At 43.9% G+C, this 26,248-nt stretch overlaps 1 protein-coding gene across 1 annotated transcript; it reads left to right on the top strand.

Moving 5' to 3' along the window:
• Window positions 1–22,121: 22,121 nt before the first annotated feature.
• Window positions 22,122–26,248, top strand: si:ch211-106k21.5 (SLIT and NTRK-like protein 4). Its single transcript, XM_046863156.1, has 3 exons — window positions 22,122–22,181; window positions 24,202–24,396; window positions 24,726–26,248. Exons 2-3 carry the CDS (start codon window positions 24,384–24,386, stop codon window positions 25,868–25,870), a joined length of 1,158 nt encoding a protein of 385 aa, XP_046719112.1. The 5' UTR covers window positions 22,122–22,181; window positions 24,202–24,383; the 3' UTR covers window positions 25,871–26,248.

The following is a 26,248-nucleotide window of genomic DNA, read 5'->3' as shown; positions in this document are numbered from 1 at the left end:
TAAACTCCACAAACTGCTGCTGTGTTAAAATCTTAGCAGGTGATCAGCGGAAAAGCACAAACCAGCCCATCTGGTGTCGACAATCATGTGATCTCAACTTTAATTCATTTCACTGAAGCGCTTCACCCAAACATCTCCCTCTGCAAATGGATCCTGGACTTCCTGACTGGGACCCTCAGCAGCAACATCTGCAATCAAGCGTTTGTGAAAACTTGCACTGAGTCTGTTTCAGTGCTGTGGAGGAATTTTGGTCCCTCATCTCTGCAGATTTGTTGTGATTCAGCCACATTGGAGGGTTTTCCAGCAAGAAACCCACTTTTAAGGTCGTGCCACAACATCTCAGTAGGATTCAGGTCAGTTTTTCTTCAGCCATTCAGAGGTGGACTTGCTGGTGTGTTTTGGATCAGAACCCAAGTTCGCTCCAGCTTGAGGTCAGGAACAGATGGCTGGAGATTCTCCTTCAGGATTTTTTGGTAAACAGCAGAATTCATGGTTACATTTATACACAGCAAGTCTTCCAGGTCCTGAAGCAGCAGAACAGCCATCACACTACCACCACCATATTTCACTGTTGGTATGATTTTCTTTTTCTGAAATGCGCTGTTACTTTTACACCAGACGTAATGGAACCCACACCTTCCGAAAGTCTTGGAGATCATCAAGATGTTTTCTGGCAAAACTAAGACAAGCCTTTATGTTCTTTTTGCTCAGCAGTGTTTTTTTTTCTTGGGTGAGTCGTCACTGTGCTCTTCTGGTTCTCTGGAGTCCCAAAGCTTTAGAAACATTTTTTCACACCACTGTATATATACAGTGGAACCTCGATACTCGCAACCTCAATATTTCATGACTTTTCATATGGAACTGGACTGAGAGTAACTCGAGATTGGCTCGAAAGTAAAATTTTAAAACAGTTTGTACTAATAAATTACATAAACAGTTTGAAAAACTATTTTATTATTTTATTATTAATTTAAAGTAATAAATAAACCATTTATGACAAGTAATTCACAATTTTTGTTGAGTTTACAGTACATGTATAATTCCCCCTTAAAAAGGAAACATCAAAAGAAGAGTAAAAACCTCATGTTTTAGTTACTTGTGAAGGGTCATAGAATGAAACCCAGCGAGTATTGAGGTTGCACTGTATATCAATACACAGTAATCCCTCATGTATCGCGGTGCTTACATTCCAAAACCACCCGAGATAAATGAAAAACCACAATAAACGGACCCCACCCCGAAAATGCTTTTTTTCTTTTTTTTATTTAAGCTGTAAATCCTCCTTCAACAAACTTTAAACACACACAGAAAACATTTGTAAGAATACAGTAATTATATTGTTATTAATAAATGTCATTGTTTCAACATAAAACTCCATAAAAGCAATTGCCTATAATTGTTTTGGTCTCTGGTGCTCTCCACGAGGTAGCAGGAAAATCAGCCAAACTAATTAGTTATGTGGCAAATGCAATTCCACGATAATCCGGGATTCCAACCATGATAAAGAGGGACATTACTGTATATATTTGTATATACAGTTGAACCCACTTATCTCGACCTCAATTAACTCGCCAACCCTATAAAGTCTACGTTTTTGAAGTGGAACCGCCAAATTCTCACTTTGTCTAAGCATTTTTTAATCAGTTATGTCGATTCTTTTATGTCGCCGAACCCTAATATCTCGAGCACAAGGGGGGTAAATTTGCAACTTAACGTCGTTTATCGGCGCTGTGCAGCCGCAAAAGAACTCACGGAGGTGGCGGAGAAAGCAAACCTTACAGATGCTACAGGTGTAGGATATTTTCAGAGCTGTGTGTCAGAGTGAAATGACTCGACAATCACTGGTTAGCCTTTTGTAAAAACGAACTACACCCCGCACGTTTTTAGTGATTTTGTCAGCGCTCTTTGTGTTTGCAATGTTGGAGAATATAATAAAGGTTTGTATCGAGAATCGACGGTGGTTTGTATTGTATACTGGTGAATCTCTGCTGTTAGTTGGTGCACTTATGCCTTTTGTTGTTAATGTTATGCGATGAACGGGAGGCGGAAGCCGAAGTGAAAGCAAAACAGTGTATTGCAACACAGGGCAAAGCCAAACACAAACACTCACCTTGAAAGTGAATATTGCGGCGGTGCGCTCTGGGAGCGCAGTCCACTAAGTCCCAAACTGAAAAGAGGCAGTCTGTGTATATAATCCACAGGTGCGCTTGGTAGAAGTGCGGCGCTGAACAGCACACGGGAGAATGTGGGATGAGCAGCATAATCATAGAATTAACAACGGCAGGATCGGGGGAATCCAGGATGCCCTTTGGGAAGAAAAGCGCAGTCGTTAAGAGAGTGCCGGTGGGAAGGCATGTACCGGGATACGCATGCGCAATAACAACGACCGCCGTGAACCAACATATACCAACAATAACGGACGGTGAGAGTGTGGAAGTGAGGGGTTGAAATAGGAGCTGGTACTAAGTGCTAAATGTGCGCGATTAAAGCCGGGAGCTTCAGAGAAAGCAGAGGTTTGAGCTGGCAGGTGGATTCCTGACAGTTAACAAACATGTATGTACATTTTTATAGCATGCCTTCATCAAACAAACCGCGGCAACGCTGTTGTGTAAAAAAACCTCAAAAAACACGTGCATGTACGTTCTCATTTATTAACGCACATCATGTACATAAAGAAATTTCAAGCACGTTAATATATTGCCGCCATATTGGTTTTCGTTTATCTCGATCATCGGTTATCTCAACGCTTTTTGGCGACCCCCTAGGCCCTCGAAATAACCGGGTTCCACTTTATTTATTTATTTATTTGGAACCCCATTAGCTAGCACGAGTCGTCGCTAATCTTCCTGGGGTCCATTTTACAAAATCAAAACATATTATATACAATCACACCACACTTTTACAATATGTTATTAAAAAAATAAATACAATTCAATTTGAGTCATTACACTTAGTTTTCATTACAAATCATACATTTTTCACCATCTTTTTAAAATAATATCTGTTACTTATTTGTCTTATACACATTGACAGTTGATTCCAAGCTACCGAGGATCTAAATAGTACAGTTCTCCTCATACAATTTGACTGTGCAAAAGGAACAACTAAATCACCAGAGCTGACCTGCCGAGTAATATGTTGGTGACAATACCCACTGTACACCAATTTATCCACAAAAAATCTGGGATTATTTTTATAGATGGCATTATGCATATAGCACAGAAGACTTATCTTTACCTTATCCTGTACCTTCAGCCATACTAATGTAGTGTGTATCTCATTCACACTGGTCCTGTACGAACAGCCAAGAGCTACCCTGGCAGCTCTATTCTGTGCAAGTTGAAGTTTTTTCAAGTGCTCCTGTGTAGCACTGGACCAAATAACTGAGCAGTACTCCAGGTGTGACAAGACCAGAGACTGGACAACTGTTCTCATGACTGAGGGTGGACAAACGGCACACACTTCCTAGACAAAGCAATGCCTCTGCCCATCCTGGAAACAATATGATTTATCTGATCAGTCCATGAGAGCTGATTATCCAGCTTGACACCCAAGAGTTTAATTTTAGTAACCTGCTCAACCAAGTTGTTTCAATAGTCAAATTTAGGTTACAAGGTTTATTTAACAAATGTTTAGTACCAAAACGATACATTTAGTTTTGAAAATATTTAAAACTAATTTGTTCAAATTAACCCAGTTGATAATCAAATTTAATTGGTTTTGAAGGTTCAAACTTAAATTAGTGATTGAAGGAGATGCACAAAATAAACTTGCATCATCTGCATACAGTACAACTTCTGCATTTCTAACAACATGGGGCAAATCATTCACAAAATTGAAAATAAAAGTGGACCCAAACAGCTGCCCTGTGGAATACCGCATGATATACATTTACTGTCAGAAAACTACCATTAAAAATACTTGCTGAGTTCTGCCATTAAGATAACTCCTTATCAGTGAAACAGACAGTTGTGAGAACCCATAATACTTGAGCTTTGACAACAGAATATCATGGTCAATTACATCAAATGCAGCTGTAAAATCTAAAAGTACTGCACCAACAAGTCTTTTATCCTCCATATATGTAAGCCACTGATCAACCATATGCACTAATGCAGTGTTAGTTGAATGGCCTGGTCTATAGGCATGCTGTGAACTAGTAAGCAATTCATTTAATGTAAAGTACTCTAACATTTGATTAAAAAGTAACCTTTCAAATATTTTGCTTAATACAGGAAGAATATGAATTGGTCTACAATTAGAAGGAATAAACCCTGCCTTATCCTCTTTAAGTAAAGGTACAATTTTAGACTGTTTCCATAGCTTAGGAAACACTCCGCTGAGCACTGATCTGTTAAATATGTGACATATTGGTTTGCACAAAATATTTGCAACAATTTTAAAAATTTTGCCATCAAGATGATCAGTACCAGGCGTTTTCTCATCAGATAAAGAGAGAAGCAACTTCTTAACATTGTCCTCACTAAAAGTATAAAATGACAAGGAGCAAGTTTTCCCTCTCATAATAAATCTAACATTGTCACAAGGAGATTCAATATCTAGCATTGTCATACAAGATCTTAATTGTTCTACTTTGCATATAAAAAAATTATTCAAATGATTGGCAATATCATATGGTTTACTAATAATGTCACCATCATTAGTCTCCATATACATATTCAAATTATTTGGCTTTTTACACATCAATTCCTGTAATACTTTCCACAATTGTTTGCTATCATTCATAGTATTGGAGATTTTTTGTCCATAATATGCTTTCTTTTTTGTTATTTAATTTTGTAGTTTTGTTTCTCAACTTGCGATAATATGCTCTGTCTACATCACATTTTGATTTAAAGGCCAGATCTTTGACATTGTCCCTTTGCCTCATGAGGGACATTAGCTCTTCATCTAACCATGGAGCGCTGTTGATTTTTATAGATCTTTTCTGGAGAGGTGCATGTTTATCAACTATTTTACTAAAAGTGTCCATAAAAATGTTAAGAGAAGCATTTACATCCTCCTCCTGAAGAACTGCCGACCAATTTGAATTATTGATCTCATTAACAAACAGGCTGGGATTAAAGTTTTTATACGATCTACGATACGTGATCCTTCCACCAGGTTTAGGAATTTTCATCATTATTGAAATTGCTATCAGGTTATGATCACTGCATCCTACCCCCACAGAAACTGTTCGTGAACATAAATCAGAATCATTAGTAAAAATATGATCTATACATGTTGATTTAGACGTATTATCCATAGCAATTCTTGTGGGTTGTGTCACCACCTGTTTGAGATTGCATACATTAGCCATTGTAATCAACTTTTTATGTAATGAGCACTTTTTTGAAAACCAATCAATATTAAAATCCCCAAGCAGAAAGATATCCTTATTTTGATCTGAAACCATGTCCATATTTTCACATATATTTTGTAAGTACTCTACATTTGAGTTTGGAGGTCTATAACAGCAACCAACCAGAAATGGCTTATTGAATGGAAGATTAATCTGTAACCATATTATTTCAATATCTCTGCACATTAAATCTGATTTAATTGTAGCAACAATATTCTCCTTTATATAAAACGCAACTCCCCCACCATTTTGAATTCTATCTCTTTTATATAATTTGTACCCATCAATAGTTAGCTGTGAGTTCTCAAAACTGTCATCTAGATGTATTTCAGATAAGGCTGAAACATGAATATTTTCTGTTGAACAGATTCTTGTGATTTCATGAATCTTGTTTCGAAGACTACATATGTTTAAATGAGCTAAAAGTAAACCTTTCTTTGACAAATTTACAAATAAAGATGACATGTTTACAAAAAAAAACAAAAAAACATCAATGAGACACAATTTAAGTTGGATAGTAAACATAGTCAGTTATTCTCTTTGTCCAATTGCAGGCCAAATAATGAGTTTCATACCTTAGACTGGCTCTTTCACCTTTTTTTTCTGGCTGCTATCAGTTTAGGCAGCAATTCCCTTCTCCTTTGCTGCACCACATCTGAAAAGTGTTCGTTGATGTAAATATTTGCGCAGAAAAAAGGATGCGCTGGCGATCTTTAAATCTCAGAAACTTAACAACAATTTTCCTCTGCTTTCTTCCTTCCTGGAACTGGCCCATCTGATGTGCTCGCTCAATCTCAATTTTTGTACCATCAAGACCCAAATTCTCAGCTAGCACTTGTTGAATCTTGATTTCTAGACCACTTGCAGTTTCTCCTTTTTCCTCTGCAATCCCATCAATTAGAAGATTGGATCTCCTGGACTGATTATCAATGTAGTCCAACTTATTAAATAAATCATCCATCTCCTGCTTTGACTTTGTAATGCTGCTTTCAAATGATTTGATTTTTACATCAATGTCTATGTTTCCTTTTTTCATATCTTCCATGATGCCTTGAGTGAATTGTAGGCTTGTTTTCAACTACTGGACATCTCTGATGACACCATCCAACCTTTTTGTGTTTCCATCCATGATTATTTGAATAAAACTCTTGAAGTTTTTTTGTTGCTGTTGTAACATGTCCTTGTAGAATTCTTTCTGCTGATCCAGTAACTGGGTCAGTGTACTCATAGTCACAACAGCATCATCATCAGGCATTGCATTAGATTTAGGAGGCATGATTACTCACTCTTACCAAGATGTACCAAGTTGGATGTTAATGTGAGGATAATGTGAGGCTCCAAAGCGCAGTACAAAATGTTGCAAATTACAAAGTTCTTTACAACTCGATGTTCGCAAAATCCACTGTATATGATCAAAGTGCATATATTGAGCAAATCTCAAACTTGATGTAATGGTCCTTAATGCGATTAAGTAGATTTTTAGTAGATTGTAAGCAGCCAAGAACTCAGAGAAAAGGCATGGCAACTGTATGTATAATCCACTGTATATATAATATATATAATCAATGCTGTACATATACTTACATTATTATCTGCACTTGTCAAGTTGCACAATTGCTAATTTTTGCAGTCCTGGTTGCTGCTACCCTCCTAGCCACCCACTCACCTACCCACACTCCTAACCACCCACCTACCCACCCACATACCCACACTCCTACCCACCCACCTACCCACACTTCTACTTACCCACCTACACACACTCCTAACCACCCACATACCCACACTCCCACCCACCCACCCACACACACTCCTACCCACCCACATACCCACACTCCTACCCACCCACCTACCCACACTTCTACCCACCCACCTACCCACACTCCTAACCACCCACCTACCCACCCACATACCCACACTCCTACCCACACTTCTACCCACCCACCTACACACAATCCTAACCACCCACCTACCCACACTCCTGCCCACACTCCTACCCACACTCCTAGCTCTATGTTGTGTTATGTAGCTCTATGTTGCATTTTGTAGCTCTATGTTGTGTTATGTAGCTCTATGTTGTGTTATGTAGCTATATGTAGCTCTATGTTGTGTTATGTATCCTTATTTTGTGTAGCTCTGTGTTGTGCAGCTCTATGTAGCTCTATGTTGTGTTATGTAGCTCTATGTTGTGTAGCTCTATATTGTGTTATGTAGCTCTATGTAGCTCTATGTTGTGTTATGTAGCTATATGTAGTTCTATGTTGTGTTATGTAACTCTATGTTGTGTAGCTCTATGTAGCTCTATGCTGTGTTATGTAGCTCTATGCTGTGTTATGTAGCTCTATGTTGTGTTATGTAGCTCTATGTAGCTCTATGTTGTGTTATGTAACTCTATGTTGTGTAGCTCTATGTAGCTCTGTTGTGTTATGTAACTCTATGTTGTGTAGCTTTATGTAGCTCTATATTGTGTTATGTAGCTCTATGTTGTGTTATGTAGCTCTATGTAGCTCTGTTGTGTAGCTCTATGTAGCTTTATGTTGTGTTATGTAGCTCTATGTTGTGTAGCTCTATGTAGCTCTATATTGTGTTATGTAGCTCTATGTTGTGTTGTGTAGCTCTATGTAGCTCTATGTTGTGTTATGTAACTCTATGTTGTGTCATGTAGCTCTATGTAGCTCTATGTTGTGTTTTGTAGCTCTTTGTTGTGTAGCTTTATGTAGCTTTATGTTGTGTTATGTAGATCTATGTAGCTCTATGTTGTGTTATGTAGCTCTATGTAGCTCTATGTTGTGTTATGTAACTCTATGTTGGGTAGCTCTATGTTGTGTTATGTAACTCTATTTTGTGTAGTTCTACGTAGCTCTATGTTGTGTTATGTAGCTCTATGTTGTGCTATGTACCTCTATGTAGCTCTATGTTGTGTTATGTAGCTCTATGTAGTGTGATGTAAATCTATGTTGTGTAGCTCTATGCAGCTCTATATTGTGTTATGTAGCTCTATGTTGTGTTATGTAGCTCTATTTAGCTCTATGTTGTGTTTTGTAGCTCTTTGTTGTGTAGCTTTATGTTGTGTTATGTAGATCTATTTAGCTCTATGTTGTGTTATGTAGCTCTATGTAGCTCTATGTAGTGTGATGTAAATCTATGTTGTGTAGCTCTATGTAGCTCTATATTGTGTTATGTAGCTATATGTTGTGTTATGTAGCTCTATGTTGTTATGTAGCTCTATGTTGTGTTATGTAGCTGTATGTTGTGTAGATCTATGTAGCGCTATGTTGTGTTATGTAGCTCTATGTTGTGTAGCTCTATGTTGTGTAGCTCTATGTTGTGTTATGTAGCTCTATGATGTGTTATGTATCTTTATGTTGTGTTATGTAGCTTTATGTTGTGTTTTGTATCTCTGTGTTGTGTTATGTAGCTTTATGTTGTTTATGTAGCTCTATGTTGTGTTATGTAGCTCTATGTTGTGTTATTCAATTCAATTCATTTTTATTTGTATTTAGCTTTTAACAATGAAAATTGTCTGAGAGCAGCTTTACACAGATAATGTGGTGATTAAAATGAATATGATCTTTATAAGTAAGTTTTTCCCTGATGAACAAGCCGGTGGCAACTGTGGTGAAGGAAAAACTCCCAGAGATGGCAAAGGAACCAGACTCTAGACCAGGGGTCACCAACATGGTGCCCATTGGCACCAGGTTGCCCGTAAGGACCACATGAGTCGCCCGTGAGCCTTTTCTAAAAATAGCTGTTTCCTATAGTTCTTCTACCTGACATGATACTGTCATTTTATTTGTTAATAAATTTGATAGATAGATAGATAGATAGATAGATAGATAGATAGATAGATAGATAGATAGATAGATAGATAGATAGATAGATAGATAGATAGAACTTTATTTTCAATGCATTGTACAGGTACACAGCAACGAAATGCAGTTTGGCATCAAACAGAATTGCAAAAAGTAGCAATAGTGAAGATAAATATGTAGCAGATGTTCTAAGGTTATGGCATTGAAGAGGAAATGTGCAAACTGAATACACAAATCTACTATATATATGTGTACACCTTATATACACACATATATATGAATGTAAAATGTTGGGCAGAATGTACAGTAAGGATATAAAGATATAACTATGTAATATGTACATTGTATGTATAAACGTTGTCAATCAAATTAATCAAACATTTCTATCTGTTCTAAATGTACCATATATGAATACTTCCTGTTTTTAATACTTTAAGCAACATGGACATGGAGAAATATGGATGCAACATAGAGCATAAGGACAAAATTTGGTAAATGGTTTAAAGTAATAATGTTGGTTTAAATGACATAAATCATCAGGACACCAAACGGAACCTTTGCTATGTTTCCACACGGACAGTTAATGAGGTGACGAGGTGACACGGGAGAAACTGCACCTCTTCAAGTCAAGTCAGGAAGCTATATATATATATATATATATATATATATATATATATATATATATATATATATATACAGTACAGACCAAAAGTTTATATATATTATATATACAGTACAGACCAAAAGTTTGGACACACCTGCTCATTCAAAGAGTTTTCTTTATTTTCATGACTATGAAAATTGTAGAGTCACACTGAAGACATCAATACTATGAATTAACACATGTGGAATTATATACATAACAAAAAAGTGAACTGAAAATATGTCATATTGTAGGTTCTTCAAAGTAGGCATCAAGAGAATGCCAAGAGTGTGCAAAGCAGTAATCTAAGCAAAAGGTGGCTACTTTGAAGAACCTACAATATGACATATTTTCAGTTGTTTCACATTTTTTTGTTATGTATATAATTCCATATATAATTCCACGTGTTAATTAATAGTTTTGATGCCTTCAGTGTGACTCTACAATTTTCATAGTCATGAAAATAAAGAAAACTCTTTGAATGAGCAGGTGTGTCCAAACTTTAACCCTAACCCTAAACACCACAAAACACCACCCAGTAGATTAAAAAAGACGCAGAATGACAGGAAATCGTCTCTAGGTTACGATTGTAACCCTAGTTCCCTGAGAGAACGAGACACTGCGTCGAAAAGCTTTGGAAACGCCCCTGCGTGACCACGCTCTCATTCCCTCGGGGAACTAGGGTTACGGTCGTAACCTAGAGTGTTCCCCTTCGGGAACTCGAGCTACGCCGAAACTCTTTGGGAACGAGTGTCCAATCACGACACACTAAGCAGACCCTGCCTAGAGAGTGAGGGCCTCGGCACCTGCACGTAGGACAGAGGAGCCTGGGGTGGCTCTGAGGTCAAGGTCATAAAACCTGACAAAGGTCAGCGGGGTGGACCAACCCGCAGTGTCACAAATGTCCTGGAGTGACACTTCAGCGGACCAGGCCGTAGAGGCCGCCACCAAGCGGTGCGGGGAGGCCAGAGGACTAGTAAGCCGACACAATCGCATCCACTACCCACCTGCTCAATGTCTGTTTATTGGCCGGGAAACCTTTCCTGTTAGGGCCGTAGCAGACAAGCAGCTGCTCCGACCTCCCCCATGGACTCGACAGGGCGTCTGCTCTGACATTCAACCGTCCCGGGATGTAAATGGCTTTCAATGAGTCTGTCCCGGGACCACAAGAGGACCGCTCGTGCTAGCTTGTACAAGGGACGAGATCGGAGGCCCCCCCGGTGGTTCATGTAAGAGACCACCGCAGTATTGTCCGTGTGGACCAACACATGGCGATCTCTCAGGTCTGGGAGGAAGTGTAACCCCAAAAACACTGCCAACATCTCCAGGCAATTTATGTGCCACGAGAGATGTGGGCTGCTCCACAGACCCTGGGCAGAGTGGCCACTCATGACCGCTCCCTACCCCGTGAGGGAAGCGTTTGTCGTTAGCGTCACGCGACGGGGTCCCTAAAACGGGGCCCCTAAAACGGGGCCTTGGGACAGAAACGTTGGGTCGCCGCGAGACCTTGATATGAATTCCCCCTGAGGGAGAACCTCTGCCTCGGAGCCACCACTGGAGGGGCCTCATGTGAAGGAGTCTGAGCGGGATTATGCTGGACGTTGCCGCCAACCATGCCCGCATCCTGGTCAAGTCCCACACCATGCCCAAAAAGTTGGTCTTTTGCACCGAAGAGAGCACACTTTTGATGGCGTTCAGTCGAAACCCAAGGACCTTCATGCAGGCGAGGACAACATCTCGATGCCAAACCGCATGGCGCTCCGAATGAGACAGTTTTAACCAGTCTTTGATGTGGTTCAAAATGCGGATGCCCTGGAGCCGCAGCGGGGTCAGTGCTGCGTCGAAGCATTTCGTGCATTTCGTGAAGGGTAATCTTCGCCCCGAAAGCAAACCTCAGGAACCTCCTGTGTGCAGGAAGGATGGAAACATGAAAGTATGCGTCTGCCGGAAATTTCTTGTCTTCCCAGACCGAATTGCTTCCGACATTATTTGGGACATTCAAAATAAATGTAAAATAGTCTCTTTAAAAGAAGCCAAGACAATAGGATGAGTAGAGCAAAGGTAGAGTTTATTGCGGCACACCACAATAAACCCGAGAGCATCTGCATGTCATGACATTTTGACCCTTAACATTGATAACTTCCCAAACCAGGGTCCTCCTCAGTTACCATCAGTTATTATCATTATTGAAAAGCTTCCCCCAAGTATTTTTAACTATCATTAACATTCAAATATTCCAACATTCAATTCTGATTACCATTACCTTCAAGATTCTTCGAGAGAGTTGGACCACAAAAAGTGGGAAATATAGATAGATAGATAGATAGATAGATAGATAGATAGATAGATAGATAGATAGATAGATAGATAGATAGATAGATAGATAGATACAACTTTATTGTCATTGCATAGTACAGGTACACAGCAACGAAATGCAGTTTGGCATCTACCAGAAGTGCAAAATGTAGCAGTCGTGCAAAAGTGCAGATAAATATCTAGCATATTTACAGTGCAGATAACTATCTAGCATATTTACAGCAAGTGGTATATATGAAAGTATATACAGTGAATAAATATAAAGGCTATTTCAGTGCAGAGATGTGTGGACATTCAGGAGTACAGTGGATAAATATGAAGGCGTACAGTAATTAAGAAAAAAGTGCAGAAATGAAAGGTTACAGATCACAAGATTATGGCATTTAAGGAGTAGCAAGCTGAATAAACAGTCTACTATATATAAAAAAAAAATATATATATAAATATATACACATACTGTGATGCGGAGAATGAGGCGGAAACCAAAGTATATGCACACAAAGTCTTTAATGACAAAAATAGGCAGGAGGTACACACACTGGCAGTGAAGCAGTATATTTCTGTGAAAGCAAACGGCAGTTTGCGTATAGTATCCACAGGTCCGTGTGGAGGAAAGCTGGCAGCAGCAGAGATTTGTGGTGCAGACAGCGTGAAATGTGGAGAACACAATACCGGACAGAGTGGAAGTGAACATAGGCTGCTTATATGTGTGTGGTTGATGGAGATCAGGTGCACCGTGTTAGTAATCAGGCGAGCAGCTCCGTGCGGGCAGGGCTGGTGCGGGTGAAGACGCAGGGTGCTCCCTGACACCACCCCCTCCCCCAGGGGCGTCACCGGACGCCCTGACTCTGCGACGAGGCCGGCCCCTAGCCCTGGGCGCCGGGCGACGTAGGTGAGCGGCGTGGAACGCCTCCAGCAGTGCCGGGTCCAGCACGTCCTATCTGGCCACCCAAGACCGCTCCTCCGGACCATATCCCTTTCAGTCCACCAGGTACTCGAGGCGACCCCCGCGCCGCCGGGAATCCAACACCTCCCGGACCGCGTAGACCCCTGGCTGATCCACAACCTCCGGCTGGACGGGCGCCGCGGGGTCACCTGGAGGGCGAGAGACAGACGAGGACACATGAAAGGTCGGGTGGATACGATACCTTGGCGGCAACTCCAACCGGTAGGACACGTCGTTGATCCGCCTGACGACCCTAAAGGGGCCAATGAACCGGGGGCTCAACTTACGGCACGGGAGTTTCAGCTGCAGGTCCCTCGTTGACAGCCAGACCCGGTCCCCGGGACGGAACCGCATTGACTCCAGACGGCGAGCATCGGCGTGTCTACGAGTGTTTCGAACCGCTCGACGTAGTTGGGTGTGAGCTGACTCCCAGACTCGGTTGCTCTCCCGGAACCAGGCGTCCACTGCGGGCACTTTGCTGGGCTCATCGGACCAGGGGAATAAGGGCGGTTGGAAACTGGTCCTGGCTGCAGTAGACCCTCAGATACTGGCTCAGCTCCTGGATCTTCCGCTCCGCTTGACTGTTGAACTGGGGATGGTAGCCAGAGGAGAGGTTGACTCCAGACCCGGGAAGTGAATTGAGGCTCTCTGTCCGAGACGATCTCCTCCGGAAGGCCGAAGGTACGGAAAACATGGTGGAACAAGGCCTCGGCTGTTTCAAGGGCTGTGGGTAGACCCTTCAGGGGGATGAAGCGGCAGCCCTTGGAGAAGCGATCCACCACCACTAGGATGCATGTGTTGCCCTCAGATCGTGGTAGGTCGGTCACAAAGTCGATGCTCAAGTGGGACCAGGGGCACTGAGGGATCGGGAGTGGCACGAGCTTGCCCACGGGCAGGTGACGTGGGACTTTTGCCATGGCGCAGGTGGTACATTCCTGGACGAAGCGGTTGATGTCCCTTGTCATACCGGGCCACCAGTAACGCACTTGGATGAGCTGCACCGTGCGTTTCTCGCCTGGGTGGCCTGTACCCAGCCCCTCGTGGACTGACTGGATGAGGCCCCGCCGACAGGTGGTGGGGACGAACACCCGTCCCTCCGGACAGCCTTCAGGGGCAGGCTCCTGGTGTGAGGCCGTGCGGATTTCCTGGTCGATCTCCCATACGATGGGCCCCACGATAAGTGAGGGTGGAAGGATGGGGTCTGGATCGCAGGGTTCCTCCGGCCCAAACACGCGGGAGAGAGCATCAGCTTTCCCATTCTGAGACCCAGCTCAGCAGGTGACCTGAAAACGGAACCTGGTAAAGAAAAGAGCCCACCGAGCCTGCCTGGGGTTTAGTCTCCGAGCCTCTCGCAGGCATTGGAGATTCTTGTGGTCAGTAATCACAGTGAACGGGTGTTCGGCGCCCTCCAACCAGTGTCTCCTTTCCTCCAGGGCGAGCTTTATCGCCAGAAGCTCCCGGTTGCCGCTGTCGTAGTTCTGCTCGGCCGTGGAGAGCTTATGGGAGTAGAACGCACATGGGTGGAGCCGAGGAGGGGAACCAGACCATTGAGAGAGGGCCGCCCCTACGCCAGTTGAGGAGACATCGACCTCGACCACAAACGGACTCCTGGCGTAGTACGGGACCGGCCAGTCCCGCACTGCCTTCACTTTCCCCTCATCCATCTGTATTCCACGAGCGCTGATCACGTACACCAGGAAACAGGTCTGAGGGCGGTGGAACTCGCACTTAGAAAGGTTCAAGTAGAGATGGTGCCACCGGAGTGCTCCTAGGACTTGTCGCACATGGTTGTGGTGCTCCTCCAGATTCCGCGAGTAGATGAGGATGTCATCGATGTAAACCATCACGAACCTCTGGAGGTAAGGCCGAAGCACCTCGTTCATGAACCCCTGAAAGACGGCCGGAGAGATGGAGAGGCAGTATGGCATGACCCGGTACTCGTAGTGCCCAGACGGGGTGATGAAAGCGGTCTTCCACTCGTCCCCTGATACGCACCAGATTGTAGGCACTCCGGAGATCGAGTTTAGTGAACACCCGAGCCTCCCTTAGGTCCTTGAGGGCTGCTGGAACGAGCGGGAGGGGGTAAGGGAGAGGAGCGATCTGGGAGTTCAACTGCCGGTAATCGATGCATGGACGGAGGCCTTCGTTCTTCTTCCCCACGAAGAAAAAACTAGACGCCGCCGGGGAGGTAGACGGGGCGATGAACCCCTGTCGGACGGCCTGCTGGACATACTCCTCCATTGCTCGATGTTCAGGAGCAGACAGGGTGTAGACGCGGCCCTTGGGCAGCTTCGCCCCGAGGAGCAGATCGATGCAGCAATCCCACGGTCGGTGTGGGGGAAGACAAGTGGCCGCTTTAGCACAGAACACATCATTGAATGCCTGATATTCCTCTGGGATCTCCACCTGGGTAGTGGTCGTTGCCTCCTCCACCCCGGTGGTGCCCACCGTGGCTCTGGGGATCCTGGATGGAAGCCGGGAGAGGCAGTGTTTGAGGCAGTGGGGACTCCACTCCAGGATATCACACGGGTCCCAGGAGCACCTTGGGGCATGTTGCTGTAGCCAGGGTCTCCCCAAGATCACACTGACCGTGGAGTCCTCGAGCACCATGAACCGGATCTCCTCCTGGTGGAACAACCCGACCTGTAGCGTCACGACCGGTGCGCAGTACTTCACCCAGCCCCTGCCCAGTGGACGTCCCTGGATGGTCTGGACGGCTAAATCCTGGGAGCCCCTCTCTCGGGGGAGCTGCAGGCGGTCGAGGCAGGCCTGAGAGATGAAGTTTCCTGCAGAGCCGGAGTCGACCAGCGCCCGAACCGAAATGGAGAGAGCAGGAGTTAGCAGAGTCACCGTGAGTTTGGACAGAGGAGAAATATCCGAAGGAAACTTGACTGTACTCAGTGCGCGCAGGGCGTGTGGGGCACTTGGAGATGGAATGACCCGGCTTCCCGCAGTACAGGCATTTACCAGCGGCCAGGCGGCTATTTCGCTCCCTCCGAGACAGTCTCTGGGAGCCCAACTGCATCGGTTTGGAGCCCGAGGCCGCCTGTGCTACAGGTGGTGTCACCGAAAGCAGAGGTGCAGGTTGAAGTCATGTCGAATGGCACGCCCGCCAGACGCTGAGAAAGGCCGATGGATTTCTGAATAAATTCCTCCAGCCCCACCTTGTCATCATAGACGGCCATTGCTTGCCTGATCTCTGGAGCCAACCCTTGCTGATATACACCGACTCGTTCCAGCCACTAGATGCCGCCAGAGTGCGGAAATGGAGGCTGTAATCCGTAATGGTGTCGTCACCCTGACGCAAGCTGAGCAGCTGGTCGGCCGTTGTAAGGACCCCGGAGGCGGCGCTAAACACTTCCAGGAAGCGTAGGCGTTTACCACCGGGCCGGCGGCCTCCCACAGCGATTGCGCCCACGCTAGCGCTTTTCCGGACAGGAGCGAGATGAAAAATGCGACTTTTGACCGTTCGGTGGGGAATCGCTGCGGCTGCATCTTGATATAGAGATTTACCTGCATCAGGAAGCCATGGCATTCAGAAGGTTCACCGGAGAATGTCGCTGGGAGTGCCATGGGACTGCCGGTGGCAGCGGGGAGGCTTGGGCGAGCTGCGGCGGAAGGGAAGGCAGCTCGGAGCGCGGCGACGAGGTCCCGAACCAAGTCTGAAGGGGCGCTGGGTCGGGGATCCATCTCGAGGTAAGCCGCTCCTTAATACTTCTTCGGTCCGTTATTCTGTGATGCGGAGAATGAGGCGGAAGCCGAAGTATACGCACACAAAGTCTTTAATGATAAAAATAGACAGGAGATACACACACTGGCAGTGAAGCAGTATATTCCTGTGAAAGCAAACGGCAGTTTGCGTATAGTATCCACAGGTCCGTGTGGAGGAAAGCTGGCAGCAGCAGAGATTCGTGGTGCAGACAGCGTGAAATGTGGAGAACACAATAACGGACATAGTGGAAGTGAACATAGGCTGCTTATATGTGTGTGGTTGATGGAGATCAGGTGCACCATGTTAGTAATCAGGCGAGCAGCTCCATGCGGGCAGGGCTGGTGCGGGTGAAGACGCAGGGTGCTCCCTGACACATACATTATATACACAAAATGAATGTGAAATGTTGGGCAGAATGTACAGTAATGATAAATATACATACAGATATAAAAAGTGCAGATGTACTGAGGAGTGAAAAAGATATAATATGTAGTATGTACATGTATTGTACAGAGGTTATATACAGTCTTTTGTTTGTGTTTGTTTTGTAGTGATTAGCGGTGTAGTGTAGAGTTCAGTAATGTGATGGTGGATGGAAAAAAGCTGTCCCTGAACCTGCTGGTTCTGGTGCGTAAGTTCCTGTATCTCCTTCGTGATGGAAGGAGGTTAAACAGTTTATGACTGGGATGTGAAGAGTCCTTGATGATGTTGTGAGCTCTGCGCAGACATCTGCTGTGGTGAAGGTGTTCAATGGCAGGTAGTTCGGTGCCAGTGATGCTTTGGGCGGTTTTGACCACCCTTAGCAGTGCTTTACGTTCACACACAGTGGAGCCTCTGTACCATACAGTGATGGAGTTGGTCAATGATGCAGCGGTAGAAACTCGTTAAAATCCCCAGGGAACAGATGAGATTTCTTGAGACTTCTTAAGAAGTACAGGCGTTGTTGTGCTTTTTTTACTAGAGCTGACGTGTTCTGTTGCCAGGACAGATCCTCAGAGATGTGAACTCCCAGGAACTTAAAGCTGGAGACTCGCTCTACCTCAGTTCCATTGATGTTGACTGGTAGATGTCTCCCGCTGTTGGATTTCCGGAAGTCCACAATGAGCTCTTTGGTCTTCGTGCCGTTGAGAGTCAGGTTGTTGGTGGCACACCATGCTGCCAGATTACGGATCTCTTCCCTGTAGGCCGATTCGTCGTTGTTTTCGATCTGGCCGACCACGGTGGTGTCATCTGCATACTTGATGAAGATGTTGGAGTTATACAGAGAAGCACAATCGTGGGTGAACAGGGAGTAGAGCAGTGGGCTCAGAACACAGCCCTGCGGTATGCCAGTGTTCAGAATGAGGGTTGAGGATACCTGGTTTCCCAACCTGACAGATTGAGGTCTGTTGGTGAGAAAGTCCAGAATCCATCTGCAAGTGGAGGTGCAGATATCCAGTTCACTGAGCTTAGTGATCAGTACAGTGGGGAGGACTGTATTGAACGCAGAGCTAAAGTCAATGAACAGCATTCTGATGTATGTGTTGCTTTTATCCAGGTGGGTGAGCGCTGAATGAAGAGCTGTGGAAACTGCATCCTCTGTTGACCTGTTCGGGCGATAGGCAAACTGGTATGGGTCCAGTGTAGGTGGTAAGCCCGCAGTGAGGTGATTCATTACCAGTTTCTCAAAGCACTTCATAGCAATGGGGGTGAGTGCACCGCTGAGTGCTTAGGCACAGGTATGATGGTAGTGGTCTTTAGGCATGTTGGTACCGTGGCTTGGACCAGTGACAGGTTGAAAATGTCAGTAAAAACCTGTGCCAGTTGTCCAGCACATGCTCTGAGAACACGTCCCGGTATGCCATCCGGGCCAGCTGCCTTGCGTGCATCCACTCTGCTAAACACTGAATAGACGTCCGTTGTTGAGAGTGAAAGTGGGCTGTAAGCAGTAGCAGAGTCCGTGGTTGGTGTAAAATGTCCTGTGCTTTGGTCAAAATATATAATTTATATATAATATAATTTGGTCAAAATATACCACTGTTTCATTTCATTATTTTACTTCGCTTGGTTGCTTGTGCAATTTGATCATGCGTGAGTACATTGCTTTTTCATTATTTCATAGATTATTCTATATTATTATTTTGTTATCAATTGTATTACTTTGCATAAGCTCATTAGTATTTTTTAAATATATTCTTAACTTTGTTACTTTGATGGGTTTAGTAGGCTGCTTGGTTGCTTAGGCTTTCCACAAATGTGGTAGATTTCACTGAAGAGGTATCATTCCCAACTTTCCTATGGTTTATGTTTACTTAAGCATAAATAAGATACTTTTTAATCCTACACGTCCTTTAGATCCACCGTGACGAACCAGTCCTCGGACCTGATCTGAGTCACTACCTTCTTGAGGGTGAGCATCCTGAACCTGAGCCTCCTGAGTGAGCGGTTCAAGGAGCAACGATCTAGAATGGGATGCAACCCGCCATCCTTCTTCGGAACGACAAAGTACAGGCTGTAGAAGCCTAACTCTCAAACCGAAGGGGGAACCACACACTGCTCGCACCGGGAGAAGAAGCAGCCATCGGGCCTGCTTCTCCGAGAGAGCAGGAGCTTGATCCAGCAGAAGAGGCTGGAGAGGACTCATCTGACTCCAACCCCACTGCTATATCGGCCTGTGAGCCCCACGAGCACCGGCGCCGCTTTGCCTCGGCAAGAGCGGGACCGGAGCCAGGAAGGAGAGAGCTCTTCTCGAAGAGCGTTCTCGGGTGCGAAACGTGCGCATAGCCATGCGGCTACAATGCAGGCAATCGTCTCCCTCGAGAGCCGATTGTGCATGCCCGACTCCCAAGCAAACAATGCACCGATCATGCGAATCTTTTCCGTAATAAAACGGGGACACGGATGAACATACTTACGGTAATTTTGTCTGCCAGCCATCGCTCGATTAGAAAAACACACGCGAAACAGCGCTTACCTGAACGAGCAGAAGCTAGCGTCCTTTCCATCTCGCAGCCATTTGTAGCTTCCTGGTTTATGCGACGTCGCACGCCGATGACATCACGTCTAAATGCCTATTGGTCAGATTTCACATGTAGTTCAGAGCGCGGTCACGCAAGGGCATTCTCAAATCGTTTCCACGCAGCTCGAGTTCCCGAAGGGGAACAGTTGTTCGGGTGAAATCGGCACACAGTGAAAATAAAAATTACATTTCACCAAATCAATGAATTAAAACTAAAGTAATAAGCCGGTTTTGAAAATCTAAGAAGTAAAATGTACAGATATTTGTGTAAAAATGTAATAAGTAAAAGTAAAAAGTTGAAAAATAAAAAGTTGAAAAATAAGTAGTGGAGTAAAATACTGATACCAAAAAAATCTACTTAAGTACAGTAACGAAGTATTTGTACTTCGTTACTTCCCACCTCTGCACGTGACCTCATTTATTTAAATAGTAGAAATTAAGGTTTTGTGTTCATGATGATTGTAATAGAAATCAATCAGTGTTTGAGTCATTAATATCATTCTATTAATAGATCAGTATGCTGAGAGTCACCTTCGAGTCTTTACACATAAACTGAGGTAAATAAGTAAAGATTTTTGTGATAAAAATGATCATAGGAACATTATACCGTATTTTCCGAACTATAAGCTGCTACTTTTTTCCCACGCTTTGAATCCCGCGGCTTAAACAACGAAGCGGCTAATTTATGGATTTTTCTGGGGTTTTTCCCGGTTTTACAAACTTCAAGCAAAAAAACTGGGGCCCATAACATTAGACCAATGAAGTTGCAGAACGGGTTCAGGTGAACCAATGAAACTCTTTATATTAAAGCAGATGCGCTCCCACTGAATCGGGCCGCACCACATCATAAATATGGATGATGTTCCTCTGACGTTTGACCTGCCGCTCACTCGGACTGTCTACAGGAAATGAGAATCATTCGTCACGCTGAAAACAACCGGGCATGAAAACACACTTCACCTGTGTTCTGAGCTGCACGGCATCGGGAGAAAAGATTCACCGATGGTGATTTTTAAACGCACGACGATGCCAAAAGATAAACTCTCGAGAGAAATAGTTGTGAAAGGAAGGAGGAAGACGGTGAACAATGACTTTAGTAGGCTACTGTTTAGATACAAGCCGTGTAACAGACACTGTCTTTCATTAAAGCCTGTGTAAAGTTCATTAGTTTCAGTGTAGACACCTGCGGCTTATAGACAGGTGCGGCTTATTTACGTTCAAAATAAACATCTTTGTCAAAATTCAGTGGGTGTGGCTTATATTTGGGTGCGCTTTATAGTCCGGAAATTACGGTATATATAATAAATTATAGCACTTGAAAACAAGTACATTTGAGTACATTTAAGTACTTTAACTCAAATACATGGTTTGGGTACTTCGTCCACCACTGATATTTATAATGTTTATATTTTTCGATGTTTTATTGTTGTGTAAAATATAAACAGATGTTTTAGAGAGGTGGTTTAGAAGTGTAATGTCTGTAGGTAAACATCTGTATGAACAACAGGAAATCTTGAAAACATGAAAATGGTGTAGATTTGATATTTATAATGCAGTAAAATAAAAATAAAGATATTTGAGTAATAAAGTGAAAATAAAGCACTGCTAATACACACTGTAACACACTAACGGGTGTCTGAGTGCAAACGGATCAGCCTACTGTTAGAATAATGGAGGGGGGTGACAATGAAGCATTATAAAATCTCGGGAAATGTTCCATAAATGTTAGTTTAACCAAACATTTATAATTCTTATTAGAATATTAACTGATGATTAAGTTTATTACTTGTTTTCTATTTGTTTTAGCTTTTCTTTAGCGCAGCTGCATCTAACTTGACGGTTACTTGTTGCCATGGAAACGGATTATACCACTGCGCAGTGGAACAGGAAAGCACTTACTGCTGCGCAATTTCTTTTAAAAACCTTAAAATACTTAATATATTTTCTGTCCTGGAATAAAGACTGTATTTTTATTGATGACTGAATTTGTATTTATTATATATAACACGAGTTTGTAATAAAACCCGCTGCTCGAAAACTATACGGTACTGTGTGCTGTTAGTGTACCGCTATTGCCCTCTCGTGGTCAGGATGAGAATTATAGCTCTTCATCTGCAACCAAAATCATTAAAAACTTTATAAAGTGATGTTTTTTTTAATCACAACATAAATTTTAATATTTATAAAAATAATTATTTATTACAAAATATTATAAGATTATTATATACTTATCTAAATGTGTTTCGACACAAAATTTATTTTATAAATATATTATTAAACAGCAGATGGCACACACACACACACACACACACACACACACACACACACACACACACACACAGGTAGGAGGCAGAAGGTTTTATTGCGATGCTGAAGTGAAGGCTGGCAGTTCAGGGTAAGAGACTAACTTTATATAATACGTAACCTATCTAATAATAATTCTGCTGGAATCTAAACTGTGTGTGTGTGTGTGTGTGTGTGTGTGTGTGTGTGTGTGTGTGTGTAAACGATTCTTAAAAGTTTGTTTTTATGAGAGGACCAGGTTGAGGCTGGTTTGTGAGTGAGATCTTGAATTCTTTTGGTTAATTGCAGCCAGAAAAACATTCTATCAGCAATCTCTTTTTCTCTCTTTTCTTCTCTCTCTATCTCTATTATTCTCATCTTTTATCTTTATCTCTTCTTCTCCCATTCTCTCTCCACTCTATCTCTTTTTCTTTCTCTCTTTTTGTCTCTATTAGAGAAAAACTGCAGCTTGTTCATGCTGTAACAGAGACAGTGGAGACAGTGGTGACAGTAGAGACAGTGGTGACAGTGGTGCAGTGGAGACAGTGGAGACAGTGGTGACAGTAGAGACAGTGGTGACAGTGGTGCAGTGGAGACAGTGGAGACAGTGGTGACAGTAGAGACAGTGGTGACAGTGGTGCAGTGAAGACAGTGGAGACAGTGGTGACAGTAGATTCTACAGCGTTCCCTCTGGCACTGGAGACTCTTAGCAGAAAACGTCAGGTGTTACACACGTGTGTATAACGTGTTTATTACAAGAGTACATTGTACTGTACCAGCGGTTGCTATAGAAACCACAGTGAGAGCACTAATATGGAGCTGCAGCTGATGAGTGTTACCAGTCTTAGAGTGTTTATAAAGTGAACTCTGAGGTGTGTTTCAGTCTCAGGGAGGGTGTGGGTTCATTCCACTCGCTATTGTTTATATCAGGAAACCTGCTGTCACGGATACAGTGGAGGAGGAAACACACACACACACACACACACACACACACACACACACACACACACACAGCTGAGGTGCAGAGAGAACAAAGTACAGCAGTTTTATCAGTTGTAAAGCCTCCAAGTGCAGTGTTTAGACACCACACCATCTCACCACCACATCATCTCACCACCACCACATAATCTCACCACCACACCATCATCTCACTACCACACCATCATCTCACCTCCACCACACCATCATCTCACCACCACACCATCTCACCACCACACTATCTCACCTCCACCACACCATCATCTCACAACCACACCATCTCACCACCACCACCACACCATCTCACCTCCACCACACCATCATCTCACCACCACCACACCATCATCTCACCACCACACCATCTCACCACCACCACACCATCTCACCTCCACCACACCATCTCACCACATTTACATTTGCAGCATTTAGCAAATGCTCTTGTCCAGAGTGACGTACACAAGTGCTTTGAGTCTCCAGCAATTATTAAATCTACACTGGTACACACCATCTCACCATCTCACCACCACCACACCATCTCACCACCACCACACCATCATCTCACCACCACCACACCATCATCTCACCACCACATCATCATCTCACCACCACACCATCATCTCACCTCCACACCATCATCTCACCACCACCACATCATTATCTCACCACCACACCATCATCTCACCACCACGCCATCATCTCACCACCATCTCACCACCACGCCATCATCTCACCACCACACCATCATCTCACCTCCACACCATCATCTCACCACCACCACATCATCATCTCACCACCACGCCATCATCTCACCACCACGCCATCGTCTCACCACCACACCATCGTCTCACCACCACGCCATCGTCTCACCACCACGCCATCATCTCACCACCATCTCACCACCACGCCATCATCTCACCACCACGCCATCGTCTCACCACCACGCCATCGTCTCACCACCACACCATCATCTCACCTCCACACCATCATCTCACCACCACGCCATCGTCTCACCACCACACTGCTGCTGTTTAATTCTATATGTAGTTATATAATAATAATAATAATAATAATAATAATAAAATGAAATGAATGTAATTAAAATAATATTAATATTAATATTTTATTTATTCATGTAATAATTTGCATGTAAACAGGTGTGTTTGTGTTTGGCGTCGACTCTGAACCCTGAACTCTCCTTGTCTCCTCGTCACCTGAGCGTTAATGAAAACTCAGGGGAAGTAAAACCGTGGCAACCATCCAGATGGTGAGGAACCACTGCAGCTTCATCATCAACAACACAAACATACCGTGATCCTGCAGTGGAGCTACAACGCTAATGGCACTAACAGGTAATGGGATCGAATCTCTGATATGAACGTTCTGATTCTAAAACACATTCAGCATTTAATTTTAAAATTAGACTCTGAAACATGGATAGTTTTGTAGACGCTGCATGTTTTGGTCCATCATGGAGGAAACTGATGCAGGAGAAACCTCTCCAGCTCGCTGGTGTAGACGTGTCTCTGTAACTCAGCTGGCTTCTAGAACATTTCACGTCTACAGTAGATTATTCACAAATTAAAGAGGATTTAAATGTTTTAGGACCAAAAACCCAGAGTGTTAGAGAATAAGTGTGTGTGTGTGTGTGTGTGTGTGTGTGTGTGTGTGTGTGTTGCAGGTCTGGTGTGTGTGTGTGTTCTCCTCTCTATCCCGTGTGTGGTGTTTGGGTCTCAGAGACAAGTCGAGTGTCCATCAGTCAACATCACCCATCAGTTTCTCTTCCACTTCTCCAACGAGACCCACTGTCTGAACTTCACTGGATCTTCATTTCTACGTGTCTTCTGGTCTTCATTAAGATCCACACCCAATCTTCAGGTCCTAGATGCATCTTTTTGTAACATCACACAGATCCATGACACGGCTGCCGGCTCCACTCCTGCTTCTCTACGAGAGGTTTATTTAAATCAGAACCAGCTCAGGTTCCTTCCTCCTGACTTCCTTGGTGATGCTGTGGGTTTGGAGGTGCTGGATTTGGGGCAGAACTTCCTGGAGGAACTTCCTGCCCATTTCCTAATGAATGCTAAAAATCTGCGAGTTCTGATTCTTCGTGGAAATCTGTTGGAATCACTTCCTGCCTCAGTCCTCAGACTTCCTCTCCAGCAGATGGATTTATTGGGAAACTCATGGACATGTTCTTGCTCTTTCATGAAGGATCTCCACTCTGCTGTGGATCAAGGCAACTCCAGCATGTTGCAGGGCATTGTGGGTAACCTGATTTGTTCCTCTCCTGAAAGACATTCAGGCAAGACGGTGTGGTCTGTCCACATCGATGAAGTTTGCCGCCTTTCAGGCCTGAATGCTCTCTTCATCCTGCTCCCGCTTCTCTTCCTTGTTCTCCTGATGCTCTGCTGGTGCTGTGGGAGGAAAGACGAGAAGAAAAACTCACCAAAATTCGGGACTGTGAAAAACAGAGATTTAACCAACGAGAGCACAAAAGACAACATATTGAAGAACCAGCTGATATTCCGACCATCATCAGCTCTTCTGGGCAGCACGAGGGACATATATGAAGAAGTGGAGGTCAAACTGGGGTCAGTGGACTCTCTGGGACCTCCACCCTCCACTTCATCAGGTAAAGAGCAGAACCAGGAACTGGACAGTAAGCAGGATTTAGAGACGGTGAGTGTTAGTGAGGTGATGAGGGATTCAGCAGATCGAGAGAAAGCCTACATGACCCAGTCCACTAAATACTACAGCCTGGTTCCTGGGCTGGAGCTCAACGACTCGGACCATAGCGAGTTTGAGAACATGGATCTTTCATGAAGTTCTGTTTTCACTGCCACACATTTCTGGAAATTCCAACAGTTTCCAAATGTCTGAGATCCCTGAAAAGAGAACCTCTCACACGCACAAGTCCAAAAAATCTCCAGTGATTGCAGCTGATTTTAGGAACATCAGTCTGGAGCTTGAATCCTGGCAAAGAGGAGAACCGCTGTGTAAAGGATCTGATGAAGGTCTCAGACATTTCTATGCTTTAATGCTCTGAACTCGTTCATGTGTCGACTCTGAATCAGAGTAAAAATGATTCTTATGATTTTTTTATGTAGTTTTTCTTCACACTACACACACATCAACTACACAACACTACACACATCAACTACACAACACTAAACACATCAACTACACAACACTAAACACACC

Source organism: Silurus meridionalis, chromosome 12 (assembly GCF_014805685.1).
Source record: "Silurus meridionalis isolate SWU-2019-XX chromosome 12, ASM1480568v1, whole genome shotgun sequence".
NCBI lineage: Eukaryota > Metazoa > Chordata > Actinopteri > Siluriformes > Siluridae > Silurus > Silurus meridionalis.
This window is presented reverse-complemented; position numbering and strand designations above follow the sequence as displayed.